The sequence below is a fragment of the Camelus ferus genome, chromosome 16 (assembly GCF_009834535.1).
Source record: "Camelus ferus isolate YT-003-E chromosome 16, BCGSAC_Cfer_1.0, whole genome shotgun sequence".
NCBI classification, from domain to species: Eukaryota; Metazoa; Chordata; class Mammalia; order Artiodactyla; family Camelidae; genus Camelus; species Camelus ferus.
Window position 1 is genome coordinate 49,872,910 of NC_045711.1, and position 22,172 is coordinate 49,895,081.

The 22,172-nt window shown below is 55.2% G+C and overlaps 2 protein-coding genes across 3 annotated transcripts; both read right to left on the reverse strand.

Moving 5' to 3' along the window:
• Positions 1–4,176: 4,176 nt before the first annotated feature.
• KRT13 (keratin 13) lies at positions 4,177–8,414 on the reverse strand. The gene is given in 9 exon segments (XM_006178693.2): positions 4,177–4,506; positions 4,844–4,866; positions 5,469–5,689; positions 5,781–5,906; positions 5,997–6,020; positions 6,022–6,159; positions 6,353–6,509; positions 6,695–6,777; positions 7,850–8,414. Coding segments are annotated over 9 exon segments (1,308 nt in total). The 5' UTR covers positions 8,345–8,414; the 3' UTR covers positions 4,177–4,465.
• Positions 8,415–16,423: 8,009 nt separating this feature from the next.
• KRT15 (keratin 15) lies at positions 16,424–20,934 on the reverse strand. 2 transcript variants are annotated; one of them, XM_032498130.1, is made up of 9 exons: positions 20,314–20,434; positions 19,550–19,822; positions 19,376–19,458; positions 19,139–19,295; positions 18,502–18,663; positions 18,291–18,416; positions 17,886–18,106; positions 17,308–17,333; positions 16,424–16,785 (listed from the first exon to the last, which is right to left on the reverse strand). In XM_032498130.1, the coding sequence occupies exons 2-9, from the start codon at positions 19,793–19,795 to the stop codon at positions 16,691–16,693; spliced, it is 1,116 nt and encodes a 371-aa protein (XP_032354021.1). In that variant the 5' UTR covers positions 19,796–19,822; positions 20,314–20,434; the 3' UTR covers positions 16,424–16,690. The 2 variants fall into 2 exon arrangements, with proteins under 2 accessions (XP_032354021.1, XP_006178756.1); XM_006178694.3 differs by lacking the exon at positions 19,550–19,822 and having other exon boundaries at positions 20,314–20,934.
• Positions 20,935–22,172: the final 1,238 nt, after the last annotated feature.

A 22,172-nucleotide genomic window follows, 5' to 3' on the forward strand; every position in this document is an offset into this window, starting at 1 on the left:
TCATATTCTGGATCTTCTGTGGCCCCTCAAGGCTGCCACCCAAAACAGAGGGAGAACAGGCAACCAAGGGTCTCAGGGCCACAGCTCCGCATCAGCTGTGCCCTGCTCACGCACTGCCCAGCTGCCCCACTCGAGTCTGGGGACTGAACAGAGCCTCATGCTGGGACCAGGCCCAGGTAGGACCGGGTCTAGTGCCCTGTCCCTCCACTCTGTGTCGCAGCAGGTGGCCAAAGAGGCACTTGCTTTCTGGAGTGAGCCTGCCCCCTGCAGGGCCCAGGCAGGACACGCAACCCCATAAGGGAGGGCAGAGGTACACTGGTCAATACACCCAGGGTGGAGCTTTGGAGAGAGGGAGGCGCCTTTTGCTGGGGGTTGAGGGAGAGGGTGACTGAAGCAGCTGGGAGTCACAGGGCTGCACAGCAATTAGCCACCTTTGTGCAGCACCTGCCATGGGGAGGCGCTTCCCTCCACAGCTCTGAGGCACTGAGACGCCACGGGCACATTCCACAGTGATGTCTTTGTCCCCTAAGCCTTGGGCTTAGACGAGAGCCTCACTTCTGCCCCAGATTCCAGAGCTGAACACTTTGCTTTGCTCAGTCTTGAAAAGCACGTGGCTCCCAGCTCTCCTGCTGGGCGGGTCTCTTTACCAGTCTGAGCCTCAGTCTTCAGATATGTCAAATGGGCCCAACAGTGCCAACTTGGGGTTGTTGTAAAATGAAATCAAATAAAGGATGAGAAGGCGCTCTGTAAAGGGCAGAGTGCTAGACACGTGTTACTATCCCCTTTATTATGGCATCTCTTGCATTAACTTGTGTTCGCTTGCGGTCATGGACATAGAGGATTAGTCAGACACCACGGACAGGGCTGTTCCCCGCAGCTACAGCCCTGGGAAGCTGGGCTGTGAGCCTGGGGTGGGCATGGGCACCTGGCCAAGCCCGGGGAGGGGCAGTATCCACCCAGCAGGCCTGATGAAGCTGCCCTCCCTCCAATGGACACCCCATGCAGGACTGAGGGGCTGAAATTGGTCCTGGTTAGAAAGGGAGAACTGCCTTCCCCCCACCCCCCACCCATCCCACCAACCTCTCCCACATCTCAGACCAAAGCTCTGGGACAACCACCCCTGTCCAGCTCAGGAAGGCTCCTGGGTCCACTTTGATAGAAATACCCCCACCTGGGCTCCCCTCTCAGTTTCCCTGGGATTCCTGATAGGGCCACAGAGGTCCTTGGATGGAGCCCAGCTTCTCAGTAACCCCCTCTGGGGTCTGGGTGAAAGGGTCCCAGGCCAGAGCCCCTACCTGGCCCAAGGTCTAGCCCATTTCATTGCTCCATATGGACCATGAACCCCACACCCCACCCAGAACCCCTAACACTGGCTCAGAAAAGGAGAGGACTGCCTCCTCCTGAGCTTCGGCCTGGGTCTCAGGGAGAGGGGCTGCTCCAGGCCCAGCAAGCCTGAGACACAGACCCCAGGGGGCCTGGCACTGGCTGTGGGGCTCAGCCTTGAGGGCCTTCCCTTGGGCAGTCTGGGAGAGGCCCCTTTTCCTCACACCTGCAGGACAGTGTGCTTAGCTACCTCTTTCATTGCCCAGAGCTTGTCTTTACTCATCTCTCATTCCTCCATCCAACACATTTACTGAGCTCCAACAGCATCTTAGTCATGAGGATGGGGATCCCAACAAAACCATCCCTGCCCTGAAGGAAAGAGAAAAACAAAGCTTTGTTTACTGAGCACTTGCTGTGCACCAGGACTGTTCTAAGCGCCTGACTTTAATAACCTTCAAGGGAGCTGGTACTTAGCAGGTACGAAAGTCAGCCCACAGGGTTAAGACGCTTGGGCAGGGCTACAAATGTAGCGAGCGGCAGAGCCCCGACACACACCAGGGCAGCGGGGCTCCAGACCCTGTGGCCTTCGAGCCTGGATCTCCAGTAATTGCTGTGATGGCCATCAGTACAGAGCTTTGGGGACAGATCGGGGATGCTGGGAGTGGCGGGGGAAGAGCAGAGATCTGTGGCAGATGGTGAGCCCTGCGCTGAGCTTTGAAGACTGTGATTATTGAAGGTTGAGGGCATCTCCTCCCACCTCCTGGCGGTCCGTGAACTCCCTAAAGACAGAGGCTGCCTTTTGTATGTCTCTCTCTCTCCAGGATCCGACACCGTGACCAGTACATGGTACCCTCAATAAATAGCTGCTGACAAAACAGATGAACGAAAAAAGGTAACCGGGTTTGGGGAGTGGAGGCCATATCCTGTTTTCTCTTTACTCTCTGAGCTCCCAGCACAGTTCTGGGCACATGGACGAGAACTGGGTCACACCTCGTTCTGTCGTGGAGTGGGATCTGGGATGAGTGGAGAGTGACATCTTTCCCCTGGCTTAGCAGCTGGGAGGGTCAGGTCTGAGTGCCCCTGTGGGACTAAGCCCACTGCCTGGGCCCACAGACAGTCTTAGGGTGGAGGAGGAGGAGGTGGATGATGAATGAGGGCAGTGACCATGCGGGGGGGGGCTGGAGAGGGAGGGAGGGAAAACGAGGAGGGGGCAATGAAAGGGGCAGCTGGCCAAAGTGGCGGGGCCTCCCTACCCCCGGTCCAAAACTCCAAGATGAAACTTAAATGGCAGATTCCCTAGTTCATTCATTCATCTTTCCCCTTAGTAAGTGTCAGCTGAGCCCTGGCAGTCAGCTAGATAGAGCCCTGCCCTCTTGGCGCACATGGTTAGTGCTCAACACCAGGGCAGGCAGGCGCGGACGCGCAAACACCTGGGTGCACCCCGCTCTCTCCAGACGCCCCAGAAGAGAGGGTGTCCATCTCAGTCGGCATGTTGACTAAAGACCTGGTAGTCTCCAATAAAACAAAGAAAATGAGGGGAGGAAGTTCAGATCAAACTGTCACTCATTGAGCGAAGGCTCCAGGCATCCAGCCACGTGGCTGGTTCCCTAAGAGCAGTTTGCAGGGGCAGGACCTCGGGGTGGGCTGGGGGAGGCTGGTGCAGGATTTAGGGCTGGAGAGAGGCAGGCAGAGGCCAGGCTCCAGTGGCTTCTCAGTGGGTGAGGAGTCTGAGCTTTCCTCAGTGTCCGGCGGGGGGCTATTGCATTGCGGCATCTCTAAGCCAGGAGGACTTTCTGTATCTAGCAATCGCCCCTGCTGGCGGGTGGAGCATGGGTAAAGGGGAAGCTCCAACTGGAGGCAGGGAGGCCAAGGAGGCCATGGCAACACACCCAGCAAGTTAAGATGGGCAGGTGATGAGGATATTTACAACTAAAACGGCCTCCGTGGGTGGACCTGTAAGGGGGTGAGGGAGAGAGGAAGCGGAGAGGACTCCCGGGCTCCTGACTTGATTTCCAGCTCCTCTGAGCTTCAGATCTGAGGAGGCGATGGCCAGCTCATCTGGGCACGTGAGACTGGAACTGAGGAGAGGGGCCTCACTGGAGAGTTATCAGAGCATACTGGTCATTGTGACTATGGACAGGTCCCGGTTGGCCCAAGGCGGTGGGAGGTGAAGAGGAAAAAGAGAAGAGTGTCTACGCAGGGACCCAGGGGACCCGTCACCATGAGGAGTAAGCAGAGCAAGAGGAGACTGCGTGTCTGAGCTGGGACATCCAGAACAGCAGGGGTGCGGGGGTGCAGAGGGGAGGCGGGGAGGAAGGCCAGCACTGGTCACTGAGTGGCTTGGAATGGCAGGACCTTGGGGTGAATTGAAGGGTGGGCAGACTGCAGGTCTGGGTGCCCACCATCTGGGAAGGAAGCTCTCTCTGCAGGAAGCAGGGAGGCAGCTGGTTGGAGCCGGAATAAATGGCCTAGGCCTCCTTCTCCTCAAATCAGCCATGTACCCTCCCCTTGCATCCTGCCCCGAGCCCTCTGTACCTTGTTCCCACATCACCCCGTCACCTGACTCTACCAGAGCCCTGTTGCTGCCTTATTACTGAAGGTCCTTTAGGGTATTGAACTGGCCCTAGTGCCCCAACATCTCTGATTCGTTCTATTAGTCCATGTTTGCTGGGGTCCTCACCCGTGAGCCACCTGTGTCTTCTGTGTTTGTCATTATTGCATCTTGTGTCCTTCCCAGCTGGGAGCTCTCTGGGCTCAGGGTGAGCCGCTTAGCCCAACCGCACCCCCTGGCCTACAGCCACCAGTCAGGGCCTCGGCTGGTGCCACCCTTAGAAACCAGGCCAGAGTCAAAACTACGTTTGCAAAAAGACAGGAAACTTTATTGAATTTTCTTTTTAGTAGAGAAGCTGAGGACTCAAAGGAGCCAGGTCAGGGAGAAGAGAAAGCAGACTCTGGGGAGATAGACAGGGCGTGCAGGCCCTCGGGAGAGTGGGGTCCAGCCGGGGTGCTGGGGAGCAGAGTGCCTGACCCTCGGGTCCTGCAGTCTCCCCCTCTCTCCTGCAGGGAACCGCCGGCTCTCTGCTCCTCTGGATGATGAAGACAGAGGGAGGGGCCGCCTGGGCAGATTTAAGGCCTACTGTTCTCAGCGACGAGAGATGGTGGTGCTGCTGGTGGTGGTGCTTCCTGGGAAACAGAGGATGCAAGAGACATTCAGGCTGGAGAAGACCCATCTCAGGCCAGGTCAAGGCCCCACCCAGGAGGGCCCCAAACCCCTAACTGGTCAGGTGAGAGGGTGAGTTGATGGGGACTCTATGCTATTGTCTGGGAGACTCTCTCCATGATAGCCCAGGGGTCTGTGAGGCAGAGCCACCTATTTTGAAAGGAAAACAGAGGAGCAAATGACAGCTTCTGCCCCAGCCCCTCCCTCCCTCCACTGGGGAGCCCAGCACTGCCGCCCTGCCCACCCCCAGGGCAGTGAACAGGAGCCTGACTGCCTCTCCCACCCGGGTTATTTCCTTACCTCCTGTGGCGACACCGGTCAACCTGCACAGATGAGAGACACAGCCATGAACGGAAAGCAACCCAGGATGGTGGCCTCCCTGCCCTCAGAGGGAGCGACTCAGAGCATCCCCGAAGCCCCTGAGTTGGGCTCTTTTCCCAGATGTGCCCCCAGCCCATGGGGCAGCAGCATCAGGGGCCTGCCAGGCCTGTCTGTCTTTTTGTCTGTCTGTGAAGCCTCAGGAGGAGATATTACTGGGCATTTGCTGGAAACTTTGTCCTCCCTCTGGCTCACTCAACCCCCCGCCCTCCCCTGAGCCCACAAGGATGGCCCTGTCCCTGCAAATAGTCTGAAGGCAGTTAAATCTCTATTATAATAGCTGTGTTGGGCTGACCTTTTCCAATATGAGATATTTTGTCTATGGTCCCCAGTCCTGCCAGTCTAATCCAGAGGCCCGGATCACAGAGTGAAAGGAAATGCTAGTCAGATGCTAAATGGCAAGGAGGGAGCTCTGGTCCTGGATCTTGGCCCAGCCTGTTTCAGCTTAGACAGGTGCCTTCCCTTCCCAGACCTCAGAGCCAGATCCCTAAGGTTCCGCCTCCTCCCACAGCCCAGGGTCCCACAGGTACCTTCCCACGGGACCTACTTGGCGTCCTGGCCCTCCAGCAGGCTGCGGTAGGTGGCGATCTCCTGCTCCAGGCGAGTCTTGATGTCCAGCAGCACCTTGTACTCCTGGTTCTGGCACTCCATCTCACTGCGGAGCTCACTCAGCTGGGCCTCGATGCTGCTGATGAGGCCCTGGATCTGCTGCAGCTGCAGGGCGTAGCGGCACTCCGTCTCCGCCAGTGAGCTCTCCAGCCCGGCTTTCTGGGGGGCAGCAGAGGAGAAAGTATGAGGGAAGCCGGGCCAGCGGGAGGCCTGGCGGTGGTGGCCGTTGGGCAGGGGGCAGCAGGTGTACCATGCTGAGCTGCGACTGCAGCTCGATCTCCAGGCCCTGGAGCGTACGCCTGAGCTCCGTGATCTCCGTCTTGCTGGTCTGGATCATGGCAGTGCTGGAAGACACCTCCTTGTTCAGCTCTGCACTCTGGAATTCAAGCAGGACAGGAGGTGATGGAGGAGCCCAGCCGGAAGGCCCTGGCAGCCCCTGGCTCCGCGGGCTGAGAGGGCCAGGTACCTTGCTGTGGAACCACTCCTCTGCAGTCCCGGCGGTTCTTCTCCGCCATGGCCTCGTACTGCTCCCTCATCTCCGCCAGCACGCGGGTCAGGTCAATGCCCGGGGTGGCGTCCATCTCCACGTTGACCTGGCCAACCACCTGGTTGCCTAACTCCTTCATCTCCTGTGGGGATGGGAAGGGAAGATGCATGAAGCTACTTATCCTGCCTCTCCCCAGCTCTGAATGCTACTGGGGTGTTCTAGAAAGTGCTCCCAGGTCCCATGGTGGAAGGCTGAGTCTGGCTGCAGCCGAGGGCTCCCAGTTCTCACTGACGGTGATTCAGCCACAGCGAGCTCAGCCCCTCTCCCCGCCTCACCTCCTCGTGGTTCTTCTTCAGGTAGGCCAGCTCCTCATTCAGGCTCTCGATCTGCATCTCCAGATCGGTCTTGGTCAAGGTCAGCTCATCCAGCACCCTGCGCAGGCCGTTGATGTCGGCCTCCACACTCTGGCGCAGGGCCAGCTCATTCTCGTACCTAAAGGATTTTTTTTCATAGAAAAAACGACACAGAAATGATGTTAGACACTCCCCCTATCCCTGCAGTGGACCCTGCTATTACCCCAAGACTTCACTCCTGGGATGCTCCAATTACACGGTTCAGAAGAGCATCTGTCTCAAACAAGAACTGTTGGGGCAGGGGAACGAGGGAAATAAACTCACTTGAGCCTGAAGTCATCAGCTGCCAGCCTGGCATTGTCAATCTCCAGAATGACCCGGTTGTTGTCAATGGTGGCCGCCAGGATCTGCAAAATACGGAAGGTAACCACTGAAGGGTCCGAGAGCTTGGGGAGGAGGACTCAGAAAACACAGGCAGGGCAGGTGGCTGCCAGACTCTGCCTCTTCACTGCCCCTGCGACCTAACAAGGCACATCCGTCTGGGCTTCGGTTCCTCTTCTGGAAAGTGAGAGAGGGGACTGGGCCCTCCAGTTTGTTCTGTCGCTCTAGCATTCTAGGTCGTGGTGGGTAAGACCTGGATGTGCATTTCAAGGGAGCAACCCCACCAAGAACATCTGTAGTCAGTCACGTCTCTGCAGCCCTGCTCAAGCATTCAGGCTGCTGTCTTGAGAGCCTTCCCCTTAAGATCAGAAGAGAATCAGCCTGGTTCCACACAGTTCATAATAACCTCACTAGAGCTGGCCTCCTGGCTGAGTAGAGGGGAATTCCAGCAAACAGTCCCATCCATTTGAATTTCTTGTCTAAACTTCTGTGTTCCAAAGCTCTTCAAATCCACCCCACGTAGCTGGGACTCAGCCCAGGGAGGTGGATTTCTGTTCCAACAAGCTGACAGCACAGTGTGATGGACAGGCTTGATGGAGAAAATCTCGGCTTAGCCTCACCTAAGCCTCTGCCTGCATCTCCCCCACCTGGTCGTGGCTAATTGAGAGTTTAACGTGGGCACCTGCAAAAATAAGCTCTACCCCCAGACCAATGAATGAACAAGTATCCCTTTCTCTGTTGTTTGAGTCATTCTCAGTGGCTTTTAAAACTGTCATGGTTTCCAAATAACCCAGTGGGTTAGGATTATAGAGATCAAGTCACTGAAAACATAACTGTTTGGAAAGCAGTAAAAAATGTTTGCATGAGTAATCACAATAAAAATGAATAATGGGAGAAAATGCATTTGGGAAGACATAGTATGAGAAAGCCCAGCAGAAGCAGAGCTGTTTGGTAGGTAGTAAAAACTAGATATTCCCCCACAGGAAGGGTAAGAATTCTGTCCACGCTGCATCTGCTGGTCCCCAGGGATACTGGGTTTCCTGGACATCGTGCCTCTGCCCTGCACGGAGGAACCCTCCTTGGCCTGCAAAGGCTCACCTTTTCCCGGAGCTCTTCTATGGTCTTGAAGTAGGGGCTGTAGTCACGCTCTGGGCTGGCCGGGCTCTGCTTCAGGTGCCAGTCCCGGATCTTCACCTCCAGGTCGGTGTTGGCCTCCTCCAGGGCACGCACCTTGTCCAGGTAGGAGGCCAGGCGGTCGTTGAGGTTCTGCATGGTGATCTTCTCATTGCCAGAGAGGAGGCCGCCATCGCCACCACCAAAGTCACCAAAGCCACCGCCGAAACCCCCACCGAAGCCACCTCCAAGGCCACCTCCAAAGCCACCTCCATAGCTGCCTCCGAAGCCACCCCCAAAACCACTACCAGCCCCTCCACCAAAGCCACAGCTCACACCGCCCCCATAGCCTCCAGCTGATCCCCCAGAGACAAACCGGGTTGAGGAAGTAGAGATACTGCGGCCTCCTCCCAGCTGGCAGGAGCCACCCCCGAAGCCACCTCCGTAGCTGGCGGAGGAACTCTGCAGGCGACAGCTCATGATGAGAGTGAGATGGAGAGAGCACAGGTGCAGCGGGAGCTTGGCCTGAGCTGTCCGAGGACTGTGGCCCTTGCCCAGAGTGGATGCCTTTTATACACCTTCCAGGGGGTTGGACAGCCGCCCCATCTTCTCTCCTCCCTTCCCCACCCTCTGACTGGTGCCAGCTGCATGTCCGTTTCCCACAAGCCCAGTTACCTTGGCTCTCCAGGGTGGGTTGTGCCTTTGTGGGGGGGTGGCCTTTTTTTTTTTAATCCTTTACAAAACAGATGATTCAGAGGGAACAGTGTTCTACCTGAGCCTACCCTTTGACAACTGAATTCTCTTTCAGAACTCACTCCTACAGGCTCCCAGCCCCACCCAGTGTTAGAATGGGGACTGAGCCTCTGGGGAGGAAGGGTGCCTGCAAAGTGGCTCCACATCATGCGAGGTCACCATGGCCCTCTGCCTCCCTTCTTCCTATTTCTAAAAGTTCTACCTGGAATGTTCTGCCTCCTTCTCAGCCTTTCATCTACTCCCAGCTCCTAGCCATTCTGACGACAAACTTGGCTCTGTCTTGTAGAATCCACAACCTTGCAAGTGTTTAGGCTGAGAACAAAATGACTCCAAGACCATCAGATAAAGTCACAGGGGCAAAGAACCTTAGGGATCGTCCAACACAGCTGGGGAAACTGAGGCACAGAACGAGCCCGGAGCCCTGCTCATTATAATAGCTGATCTCAGATCCCTCCCCATATGCAGGCCCTGAGCTAAGAAATTTATCATGACACCTCATTTAATCTTTGCAGCAATTAAAACAAAAAAATCTTTGCAGCAGCCCAGTGAGGTGGGTCCTACTACAATCATCATTTTGCACATGAGGAAAATGAGCCTTAAGAGCAGAGTCAGGACTGAAACCCCACCCCAGTCTGGTTCTGTCCGACCCTGAGGCTCACTTTTAGGTATATTTTTCTTACTGTGAAATGTACAAATCCTGTGTCCAGCTTGATGCATTTTTACCCTTGTACGAAGTTTTAAGCACATGTTCACTTGAGTAACCACCACTCAGAACATTTCCAGCACCCCATAAAGCTCCTCATACCTTTTCCCAGTCAATGCCCCCACCCCAGCCCATATTCCCCCTGCCCCTAACATAAGCACAATTCCGTCTCTGTCACTGTAGCTCAATTTAGAGTTCTCAGCCAGGGACTATTTTGCTCCCCAGGGGACATACATTTGACAATGTCTGGAGACATCCTGGTTGTCACAACAGGGGGATGCTACTGGTATCTGGAGGCTAGAGACCAGGAATGCTGCTGAGCATCCTATGTGCGCGGAACAGCCCCTGCCACTAAGAACTCTCTGGCCCAAAATGTCCTTAGTGTCAAGGTTGAGAAGCCCTGATCAACCTATGTTTAATCACTCCATTATAGCAGCTACCCCAGAGAGGAAGTCTTGTAGTGCTGAATCAGGCTCTTTCTAGCCCCCCAGTCACATGACACCTGTGAATGTTTGACCAAGAGGCCACACTGGAGGATGTGACCCTGGGCCTGGGGCCAGGGTCTCTGCCAAAGAAGCTGGGATGTGACTAAAACTCGGGGACCACTTAGTGAGCCTGTTGGGGGAGGTCTCACCACTCAGGCTGAAAGAAAGGGGCCTGGAGCTGGCCTCTCAGAGCCCAGGATAGCAGGACAGCTTCCAGGGCTGAGAATGGAGGATGCTGGACTCCGGCTTCCAGCCTCCATTCACCAAGGGGGCCAGGGTTACTGTGAATGGCCTCCGGGGAACAGCCTGCAGCCCCTGGCAGCCTGAGGGGCTGGATGGGATAGGCCTTGGGCTGGGGTGAGGTGGCACAGGCTTGAGGGTGTCCTGGAAACCCCTTCGCTGATTCAGCAAGACCAGAAAGGAGGGCTCTGAGTCAGGGCTTTCTTGGCCTTTGTTTTTTGCGGGGAGAGGAGTGGGCCTGCTGGGAGTCTCACCCAGCGGGTGGCAGCGTCAGGGAGGGAGCCAGGGCGGGCTGTGGGCGCCCTGAGACCACAGTGAGGCCAGGGATTCAGGCTGACCCCTGACCCTGCCCAGCCCTCCCACCCCAAACTGATGGCTCAGCGCTCTCTCTCCAAAAAGGGGTGATTCAGCCCAAAGCAGGAGCTCCCGTGCTCTCCGTAGAGGATCAAAAGTGACAAGAAGGTGATTAATGGAACCTGCTAGGCCTGGAATGACAAGCCTCCTGGGGCTGAAGAGCAGGTTCGGCCAACGCCTCGGAGAGGAACAATACCACAGAGCCTCTCAATCCCCAGTGGTACAAACACGGCAGCCAGGACATGCCTGCCCTCCCCGCCCCTCCCCTCCCCTCCCCTCCCCTCCCCTCCCCTCCCCAGCAGGGTATGTGATGCCTTGACACAGGAATGCCTTCCACTGACCTGCAGTGAACCCAGGGCACACAGGGCCGGGGGACACAGGCCAGCCCTCCTGGAGGATGCTGGGCAGAGACTCATCCCAACCTCTCCCAGGAACCCCATCTCGCCTCTCCCAACCCAGCTCCGAATGGGACAGCTCAGAGGGCTGGAGCTGAGGCCCTGCTCACGTGTCTTAAGCTTCCTTCTTTGCTTTCTGGTAAAAATCACACCAAATTCAGTTCCCTCCCCTATGTTTTTTCCAGGTAAGGGGAGAGAACGCTACATTTATGAGTATCCCCAGCAAGTGAGGCTGTGCTGAACATGTTGCTCCAGAATCCACGCTGCGATGGTAGAGAGTTTTTACTAACCCCATGAATATATAATCCCATGTTACAACCCCAGATGAGGATCAGGGGAGCCAAGTCACTAGACCCAGGTCACCATGAAATCAGCACACGATTGCTGAAGGTTCCATTCTGTTAAAAGACAACGATTACACTTGCTGTCATTGCTTGAACACTGTGCTAAATGCTCTACGTGCCTGACTTCGTTTGGTCCTTGAAATAACTCCACTCTTTGTATCATACCCTTTTCTCAGATGAGGAAACTAAGGCTAGGAGCGGTTTGCATTGCCCAGACTTCATTATGTCAGAGCCAAGATTCAAACCTCTGGCTCTAGGTTCTGCCCCCTTCACTACTACATGGTAAATCCCTTCCCGGCTGGTGTCAGCGCCATCCCATCCAACCAAGGGTGTCTTCTGTTGCCATCCTCAGGCCCCCTGTCACCCAAGACCCAGCTGGTGGATGGTCTTGCATCGCACAGTGGTTAGGCCTATGCAGCTGGTGGTGGCCTGACGGTCAGCCTGTCTGCTGTCTGTCCTGACATGAGCTCCAAACCTCGGGGACTGGCGGTGGTACTCACTCAACACAGAATGTCCAAGCCTAAATTGTTTTTAGGACAACTTAGGAACTTTCCCATCCAACCCCTTCATTTCATGTGTAGGAAAACCAAGGCCCAGAAAGCCAAGATCCAGAGCAGTGGGAAGGAAAGAGAACTGCATGGATTTCCACCACTGATTCATCATGGGCCTTACATGGAAATGATTCTGTTTCCTTCAGCAATGTCTCCTCAGTCTCTGATTCTCAAAGATTTATCCAGAGTCACCAGATCACTCATCTGCCGAACAGAGGCCTAGGCCCCATCCCCCAGCTCCTAACCCAGGGTTCCTTTCTTGGATCTCAGATCAGATTCCTCCCTTCCTCTCTCCTTGGACCACAAGGGGTCCAGAGCCCAGGATGCCTGACAACCTCCCAAAGGGTCTTAAGGCTCCCCCACAGGGATGGGGACTCTTGTGAAAGGCAGATATACATATACTCATTTTCATATTCTTTTTCGTTGTAAGTTACTACAAGGTATTGAATATAGTTCCCTGTGCTACACAGAAGAAATTTGTTTTTTATATATTTTATATGTAGTAGTTAATATTTGCAAATCTCGAACTCCCAATTTATCCCTTCCCACCCCTTTTTCCCCCCAGTAACCATAAGTTTGTTTACTATGTCTGTGAGTCTCTTTCTGTTTTGTAGATAAGTTCATTAGTGTCTTCTTTTTCTTTTTCTTCCTCAAATCCCTTATACCACTAGGGCTCTCTGGAAACCCAGCGAGGTCAGCAAAGACTTTGAATTCAGTGGACCTGAGTTTCAACCCTCCATCTGCCGTAGACTGCCTGCGTGACCTTGGGAAAGATGCTCAACCTCTCAGGGCCTCCTCTGTGGTCCCATCGGAAAAACAGGCCTTAGATGAGTTAGTGTTTGAGAAGCACCTGACCCACGGGAGCACCCAGCAGGCAGAAGGTTACTAGTCCTTCCCTGTTACAAATGAGGAAGTACAGGCTTATCATTGTTAGATGACCTGTCCAAGAATTCCTCTGGGCCTCCATTCTGTGCCAGCTCACTGCTTTGCCTCCATCTCTAGTTCCTGCAGCCAGCACGGCACCCACAGCCACCGGACAGGTGACAGTTGGTGGCATTCCTGTCTTATTTCCCCCAGTCAGTTTTACGTTCCCTAAAGACAGGGTCTTTGTCAAATATACCTCCAAATATTGCTTCTGGCAGAGGGGAGCTCTGGAAAACGGCCTGAGAAGCTGTTTTAAAGATACATTGTCTGCTGGCTTTAGGTGAGAAGCAACGGCAAACAGGAATGGTAACCGATGGGGTCACCCAGCTCCAAATCTCACAGGAAAAGCTGCCGCCTCCTTATTCCCCCCCGCCCTCTGCCACCAGCTGCCCACAGAGGGACCACCATGTGGGCACATGCCCAAGACACTAGTGAATTTCCAGAGTCACGTCACGTCTAAGACAGGAAAGAGCAAAAGAGAAGAAAGTTCGCGCATTTGTACAACAAATATTTATCTAGCTCCCTCTCCGAGGATTCGGCAGTGCATGGGGTAGATCCAGCCCCTGCTGTCACAGATCTCAGGGGCCAGGAGCCCCTCTGAGGTCCCAGGATGCAGATCAGCTCATAGAGAACGTCAAGATCATCTCATCCAAAAGGGAACCTCCCATGCTGCTGAGGGGAATGCAGTTTGGTGCAGCCACTATGGAAAACAGTATGGAGAGTCCTTAAATAACTGAAAAATAGACTTACCCTATGATCCAGCAATCCCACTGCTGGGTGTATATCTGGAGGGAGTTCTAATTTGAAAAGATACATGCACCCCAATGTTCATAGCAGCACTATTGACAATAGCCAAGACATGGAAGCAACCTAAATGTCCATCAACAGAAGACTGGATAAAGAAATTGTGGAATATATATGTGATGGAATACTACTCAGCTGTAAAGAAAAAATAATGAAATAATGCCATTTGCAGCAATGTGGATAGACCTGGAGATTTTCATACTAACTGAAATAAACCAGAAAGAGAAAGAAAAATATCATGTTATTACTTATATATAGAATCTAAAAAACACACAGATTTTTTTACAAAACAGAAACAGACTCAGAGATATAGAAAACAAACTTATAGTTACCAGAGGAGAAAGGGGGTGGGAAGGGATAAATTGGGAGTTTGGAATTTGCAGAAACTACAATATATAAAATAGATAAAACAGATAAACAACAAGGTCCTACTGTATAGCGTAGGGAACTATATTCAATACCTTGTAATAGCCTATAATAAAAAAGAATATGATCATTTTTAAAAAGAATATGAAAAAGAATATATGATTGAATCATTATACTGTACACCAGAAACTAACAAAACACTGTAACTCGACTATACTTCATTTAAAAAAAAATTCATCTCATCCAGCCAGAATTTTCAATTTAAAGATGAGGAAACTGAGACTCAAAGAGGGGCAGGGACCAGTCAAAGTCCTCGGGGAGAGAGTGGTGGGTATGCCCCACGCCTGCTCTGGGAAGCCTAGCCTGAACAGAGGACGCACCCAGGGACCTAATCCCTTGTCCCAAAGCTGGCCTCTCTAAGGGGAGAAAAGAGGCCTGCTTCTTGCTTCCCAGATTGGCTGGAAACCTAGCCCCACCTCAGTCCAGGAGCGGGCAGAAGGCGGGCCATCTCTGCGCAGAGACTATTTAAGGGCTCAGCCAGGCTTGAGCTGTCTCTGGGCGTGGGCATCTCGCTCCAGGGTCAGGCAGGGGACAGGGCTTGGCAAGTTCCATGGGCCTCTGACAGCCCGTCCCGGAATCCCAGCAGAGCAAGAATGGGCGCTCCGGCGGTGAGGGTGGAAGCAGCACCCTCTCTCCAGCAGCTCAGGGTCTGGCCCTGAGAGAAGTCTCCCTGGATGAGGGCTGAGCCCCCTTGCCCCTCTACACCTTTGCAGAGGCGATTGTTTTTGCAAAAAGGAAGAACAGCTAGCATTGGTAGCAGCTATTTAGAAGGTCTGAGACCTCCCAACAGAAGCCCAGAGGTCAGAGAGGCAGGAACAGCAGGCGATAGGGTTGGAGAGTCCCCAGAAGGAGCCTGACTGATCCCAGGATGTCGGGAATGTGGCACTTGGCACTCTGGGCTTGAACCACAGCGTGAGAGACCAAGGTTCCATGTGAGGACAATCTTTGTGACCGTAACAGCTGGGTGACACTTGAACAGGCTGCCCCCAGAGGTTAAGAAATAGGTTTCAGAGCAGCACACCCTGTAAGGAAGGCGTTGCCAGGTTCCGTTGCCCTCGTGGCATTGTGGGAAAAGCAAGCGTCTGGAATCAGAGAGACTGTGCCAGATCCCGTTTCACGATTTCCTAGCTGTGCCTTCATTCAAATGACTTAACTTCCCTGGGATTCAGTTTCCTTGTCTGAAAACTGAAGTGCTAAAGTCTGACCACGACTTCAAAAGCTGTCGAGAGAGTAAATGAGATGCTGTCCACTCAACGCCCTGCCCAGAACCCAGAATGGAACACTTAATAAATTCCCTTTCCTTCCTCCAGCCCCAGGGGAGTCTGGCCTCGGAGTGTGTACTCAGGAGACACATTCTAGATTAAACCTCCCTCAGAAAGATCAGGTGACACCTTCTCTCCAGCCAGGATCACTGCATAAGGAGTTTGACCCGTGAGACCCACAGGGTCCCTCTTAGAGGGCTGGGCCCTTCCTCTAGTTGATCAGATTCTCAGGAGAACAGAGACACCTCCTACCTGCTCTTCCTAGCAGGACTAAGAAACCGGTTCTCCCTCCCCCTGCCCACCAATCCTGACCCCAGCCCAGCCCAACCAGGGCACCCAGAGTTCTCCACTTCCTCATTCCCTGGCCTCTGCCAGTGGGCTGTGAATCCCAGAGGAACCAGTGCCAGACCAGAGGCAACAAATCAGGTGTGCATGGATGCCTCTGCTCTAATGAGCCCTAGGGTGGAGACTGGGGAGAGGGGAGCAGGAGCAGGACTTGGACAGAGAAGGGCAGTAGGGGTTGGTGTTGCTTTGGACGTAAGCATGGGAAAATCAGGGAGGGCTTCTTGGAGCTGGTGTCTTTCCCTCTGGGCACTTTAAGTGCCTTATGAGGAGATGGCAGCTTCGGGGGGAATGGGGGCCAGCTTTGTAGGGGGGCAGAGATGGGAACTGGTTCAATCACTCTGGAGGTCAAGTGTACCTGGCTGGAAAAGAAGGGAGGTTCAGGGGGCACATGTGGTGAGGACCAGAAGCAAGGAGGAGGATCCTGGCAATGAACTGCGAAGGACCAGGGTCTGAACGAGCCCTGGTCTTAGAGTCATACGGATGTGGGACCCAGCCCCAGCCCTGCAGCTTACTATCCATCCATCCATCCATGAAGCTTCTGGGCAAGTCATCTCCCTGACTCCCTCTATAGGTTTCTCATCTCGCCTCTAAGAGGGAATAAGAAATTAGGACCACCTGCAGTTGTATCACATGAGAACTGAGGGCGGGTGGGCCGAGCGCAGGGCCAGCCGTGCAGTGGTGAACCAATGCCGTCCACACAGGCAGGCATCTGGCAAGTGATCAGTCGATGTGTCTGGCTCTGTGCTAGGTACGCCAAACTGCTCTAAGGAACCTCGTCTCCTGTTTCCATGATCGCTTAAGGGGGTAAGCTGTATAGCAAGTCCCCTGAGCAGCCCGGTTTGTCCCAGGCACCCCAGGGACCTCAAAGAATGACTGTGCAGGGAAGAAGTCAAAGTCGGGGGAGATGACAGCACGTGGGCCCTGCACCTCCTCAGAGGCCACCAACAAGAAAAACTGGCGTATCACCATGAGATATTTGCAAAAGGAAAAGCAATTCTTTATTGCATGGCTAGACATGGTACAAACGACCTTGTTACACAATACTATGGTTTCTTTGCACCTTCCTGCTCTAAAGGAGGTGGGAAGGCTGGGGAGGGGCACAGGGAGAGCATGCAAAGCACCCAAATAGGAGACAAGGGACCTCTGGGTCTAGAGTTTGCTCTTCTGGCCCCTCTGGCCAGCTGTCCACTGAGCATGGGGAGGGTTGGGGTGGCGGGGGCGTCTCTCTTGCACTGGGTATTTAGATTTCTCTCTTTCGAGAAGAAACCACCTTTCCGTCCACTGACTCTTCAACATTGATGCGGACTTTGCCGCCGCTGCCACCACCCAGGGAGGCTGTAGAAAGAGGGGTGAGCTTTAGAGTGGGAGACCCTCCCTGTCCTCCCTCCCACAGGACCAGGACCTTGGCTGAGCTCTGAAAGAATTGGATAGCACCCCTGAGAATGGCCATTGGCCAATCCTAGAGCTGCCAGGAGGACTGGAATTACTCAGAAAGAGGTGGGTGGTGGCAGTGGCAGGTATGCCCTGCAGTGAGCGAGAATGTCAGGGTTTTTAAGCTGCACATAAACAGGAAGTAATCATGGGCATCTTACCATAAATACATGAAAGTGAGGGCTGGGGGGAGCTATGCCCTGGACCTAGCCTTCTCAGCCTGGAAGGTTCTCAATAAATCTTCAGTCTCAACCCTACCTGGGGCTGGTAGAGGGTCCCACTGGGTAAGAAGTATCAACTGGAATGGGCATGTCCCCACCCTACTAGGATACTTGGCCTTGTTCTCCTTCCTTTCCATTCCATGGGGAATCATGGCTTAAACAGCTTCCCTCCCCTCGCAACTCAGGAAGAGTTAAGCTTTCTTACCTTCTCTGGTGCCAATACCAGCCATCCTGAAAGAGGGGAGCAGATGTAAGCAAAGGACAGAAGCTCAGGTCTCCCTAAGGGAGACCTCGGTAGACAGCTAAGCAGTCCCCCCGAGCCCCCACCCCACCCTCCTCCCCACATCTGACTTCTCTAAAGGCTGGGACGTCCTGAGAGCCCTCCAGACCTGCCACCTCTAAGCAGAGAGATTCTGACCTATGATAAAACCCCATCTATTTAATGCTGAAAGTGGAACCAGCATTAAATCCGAGACCACTAGCCCAAATGTGTCATTTACAGAAGGCACACAGGTCCAAAGAGGTGACACAACCTGCCCAAGGTAACCACCCAAAACCACAGCACAGCGTACAGAACCCATTACTCCTTGCTCTCTTCTCTTTTCACTGTACACATCGTTGTGCCCTTAGGATGATGCTCCACCCCGACCACAACCATCCCCTACCTCATCCCCCCTCTACACCCCTGCCCCTTCTTGGGTGCAGACATCGAGGCCTGACTCCCTAAGGCTCTGCCCCCTCCGACAGCCCAGGGTCCTGCAGGTACCTTCCCACGGGACCTACTTGGCATCCTGGCCCTCCAGGAGGCTGCGGTAGGTGGCGATCTCCTGCTCCAGCCGCGTCTTGACGTCCAGCAGCATCTTGTACTCCTGGTTCTGGCACTCCATCTCACTGCGGAGCTCGCTCAGCTGGGCCTCCAGGCCACTGATGAGGCCCTGGATCTGCTGCAGCTGCGTGGCGTAGCGGCACTCTGTCTCTGCCAGCGAGCTCTCCAGCCCGGCTTTCTGATGGATCAACAGACCAACAGACACCACAACAGGCTAGGCGGGAAGCCACTGAGGGCCTCTGGAGAGAGGGGCTGAATGAAGTGCAGGGAACCCCCACCCCAGAGGGAGCTGGGAAACTCCAAGGCTTAAGCAGCCATGGAGGGTGGGAGAGGCTGGAGGGGTGGGGCAGGGCGAGTCACACCATGCTGAGCTGGGACTGCAGCTCAATCTCCAGTCCCTGCATCGTGCGTCTCAGGTCTGTGATCTCTGTCTTGCTGGTCTGGATCATCTCTGTGTTGGAGGCCACCTCCTTATTCAGCTCCTCTGTCTGTAAGTAGCACACAAGAGCAGTGAGCTCCATGGATCCCCCAGGAGTTCAGGGAGCTGGGATGGGGCAGGCAGGTCAGGCCCACCTTGCTGAAGAACCAGGCTTCTGCATCCCGGCGGTTCTTCTCCGCCATGGCCTCGTACTGCTCCCTCATCTCCGCCAGCATCCGGGTCAGGTCCACACCCGGTGCGGCGTCCATCTCCACGTTGACCTGGCCGGCCAGCTGGCTGCTGTACTCCTTCATCTCCTGCAGGGTGGGTGGGCTCCATTCAGAGACAGAGGGCAGAAGAGAGAGCCGAGTCTGGGGTCTCCCATGTCAATCCCGGCTCCATCCCTAACTCATCCCCAGAACTTGGCTCTGCCCTGCACCCATCCTCCGCCTCTGTTTCCCACTGCACATGAAGAAGTTTGATCACATGGGCCCCTCAGCTCTGAGGGTCTCCCCTGCCCTCTAAATCCTACCAAGGGAGGACCTCAAGGCAGTAGGGTCCTTGTGTGAACTCATGAAGCAAATTAGGACAGTAGTTCCCACTGTCCACCCGGCCTGGCTACAGATCAGAGAAGAAAAGGGGTCTGGGTCACCAGAGGATGGTGCCCCTTCCTCTCCATTCTGACCACTGTTTTGCTGGGAGAGGGGCATATCTGAACCACTAAGCCCTTCAGCCAATAATGAGAAGGCCCCATTCTGCTTCCCAGCCCCCGACCCCCAGCCCCGCTCTCACCTCCTCATGGTTCTTCTTCAGGTAGACCAACTCCTCATTCAGGCCCTCGATCTGCATCTCCAGGTCGGTCTTGGCCAGGGTCAGCTCGTCCAGCACCCTGCGCAGGCCGTTGATGTCAGCCTCCACGCCCTGGCGCAGGGCCAGCTCGTTCTCAAACCTGGGAAGAAAGAGGGAACCCAAGTGAGGAAGGGTGAGGGGTCTGGGTCACTTGAACTGGGGGAGGGACGGGGGACGTACTTGAGTCTGAAGTCGTCGGCCGCCAGCCTGGCGTTGTCAATCTCCAGGATGACCCGGGAGTTGTCGATGGTGGCTGCCAGGATCTGCAGAAGATGGGGAGCTGGTGTCTAGAGGACCCCTCCTCTTCCCTGCTGCTCTCCCCACCCTGCACCCCAGGTCGGACCCCTCACTGACCATCTCCCCTCTGATACCAGCAATGGAAGCCTGTAGGGTCCAGGGCCAAAGTCCACCTTCACCTTGAGTGCTCACTACTCCATCTGCCCCCACACCTCTTCCTTGTCTCCAGAGCATGAAAGACCAAGGATCCCAGGTTGCCACTGTGGGGTGGGCTGGGTGCCCATCTCCAGGGCACTCCGCTAGCCTGCCCTGTGGACAGCTCATGGTCACTGGCCTCCGGCACACCTTGACACAGCCATACATCTACAGAACATCCCAGTCAACAGGAACCTGAGGAAGGCATTTTGTAGCTGAGGAAACCCGTCCAGGTGAGTGAAAGGTGAGTGAGTGGGTGGCAGAGCCCACAACCAGATCCAGGTCTCCTAAGTCCCGGCAGTGCTTTTGCCACCAAAGTCACCCAAAAGGTGAGGCAGGCGGTCCTGGCTTTCAGGACTCCCAGAGCTCCACTCCCAGTCTTGCAAAAGAAGCAAAGGAATGCTCCAGTCAAAGTCCTGCAGGGCATGCACTCTGCCCCCACCTCAGCCCACGCTGGTCCCCACCAGATTCCCAGGATACCCAGCACTGCCAGATTGAGCGGATGTGTGCTGCCAGCGTCCGCACCTGGAATGCAATCCCCGAACTCCAAGTTTGCAGAGGTCACACACCGACAGTCACTGCCTGGGCAGGAAAGGATTTCTTCCAGACAGCCGGAACACTGCTGGTAGAGATGTGTGCAGGGCACCAGCCACCTGCTCCCCTCTCCCTGACCCCCAAGGACTCACCTTGTCCCGGAGCTCTTCTATGGTCTTGAAGTAAGGGCTGTAGTCACGCTCCGGGCTGGTGGGGCTCTGCTTCTGGTACCAGTCGCGGATCTTCACCTCCAGGTCAGCGTTGGCCTCCTCCAGGGCACGCACCTTGTCCAGGTAGGAGGCCAGGCGGTCATTGAGGTTCTGCATGGTGATCTTCTCATTGCCGGAGAGGAGGCCACCATCGCCACCACCGAAGTCACCAAAGCCACCACCAAAACCCCCACCAAAGCCACCTCCAAAGCCACCTCCAAGGCCACCTCCAAAGCCTCCACCCAAACCACTACCAGCCCCTCCACCCAAGCTGCCCCCGTAGCCCCCTCCTGACCCCGAGGAGACAAACCTAGCAGAAGAAGCTGTGATGCTACGGCTTCCACCTCCCCCATAGTGGCTCCCGCCGCCAAAGCCACCTCCCCCAGCCAGGAGGGAACCCCCTCGGGTAGAGCCACCCCCAAGGCTGGAGAAAGAAGTCTGCAGAAATGTGGTGCTCATGGCCAGGCAGCAGCCCCAAGCTCTCAGCAGTGCAAGAGAAGCTGGTGGGAGGCACGGGCAGGGCTGAGACCCAGGCACTGTGCCTGTCACCCCCCAGCAACCAGCTCCTTATATACCCCTCTGCGGGTGTTGTGGGACCGCGTCTCCTCCCCCAAAAGGGAAGCCAACTCCTTCTGCGTTCCCGGCAAACACAGCTGCCTGCACACCTCGATGTGGCCAGTGTGGGGGTTTTCTTTTCTTTCTTTCTTTCTTTTTTTTTTTTTTTCCCCCTTGATGCAACAAAGGAGATGATTCAGAATGTATGGTGTTTTGCCCCCGGGGCCATGGTTTTAACACCTGAATTACAGGTTCATCTCTGCACTCCAGGAGAGCACGGAGCGGAGTGAACTCCCATCACATCTCCCAGGCCTGTGAGAGGCTCCAGCCAACTCCGCCCATTGCCAGGCTTCTCTGCTGCCCCCTCTGAGCCGGGAACCCTCACCCCAGAACGGCTGACGCCTTGCTCTCAGTTTGAGAATCCACTTTTCACCAGTGCCCTGTGCTGTCCCTCAGAGCCTGGGCATGAGCCCGCGGGGCTCTGGGGATTGGTGGGCAGAGGCATGTGGAGGAATGCAAGCCCACGGGGACAGGCTGAGGACAGGAGAGGGATCTTGAGTCAAGTTGCAGCTGAGGTGACCAGAGGTGCCAGCATCTGTCACTTCCTTGATGCTGCAAATGGACATTTTTCCTCCACCCCCTCCCCCTCTCCCCCACCTGCAGCCCCCCTCCTGCTTCTCCAGTGCCCCCCAGCCCCCAGCCCCACTGCACTGGAAGTCTCACAAAAGCCAGCAGGCTCAGGGCTGACATGGGGCTGATAGATCATCCTACCACCTGCCAACTACATGTCACCGAACCTTCGCCTTGCTGCAGGGACGAGTTGGGGCAAACCTCTGCAGATAAGACGGGAACAAGTTCCAGAAAGCCCCTGCCTTCTCCAGGGAGAGGCATGTTGCTGCACAGCGGGACCAGATTAACCCCATTTGTCCTGCCAAGAGCCGCCGCAGGGCTGAGGAGGGACCCGACCCAGAGGGCTGCACGTGCTTGAGCACTTTGAGGAGGGAGGGGAGAAGGAGGCCCGGCAGGCAGACTGGAAGTCACCTCGGAGATTTTTGAAGGCCAAGGCACCACTTCACAGAGCAGGATGCTGAGGCCGGAGAGGGGAGTCCAACACTCAGGAGAGCGTGTTCCTCTGCCACCAGCTCAGGGGCCCGCTTTCCTGGGATACCTGATACCTGTGGGAGTACCCCTGGAGCCAGGCCTGGCCCTAAGTCTGCAGCTCCAGGGTTGAGAGAGAGCCAGGGGTG

Bases quoted from the DNA above. Each gene is read 5' to 3' on its own strand.
- KRT15 (XM_006178694.3), bottom strand. From the start codon at position 20,829: ATGAGCACCACATTTCTGCAGACTTCTTTCTCCAGCCTTGGGGGTGGC. The intron at 18,664-19,138 runs GTGAGAGCGGGG...CCCACCCTGCAG, and splicing joins TGAAGAAGAACCATGAGGAG to GAGATGAAGGAGTACAGCAG. The intron at 17,334-17,885 runs GTAGGTCCCGTG...CCCCTCTTTCAG, and splicing joins CTGGAGGGCCAGGATGCCAA to GATGGCTGGTATTGGCACCA.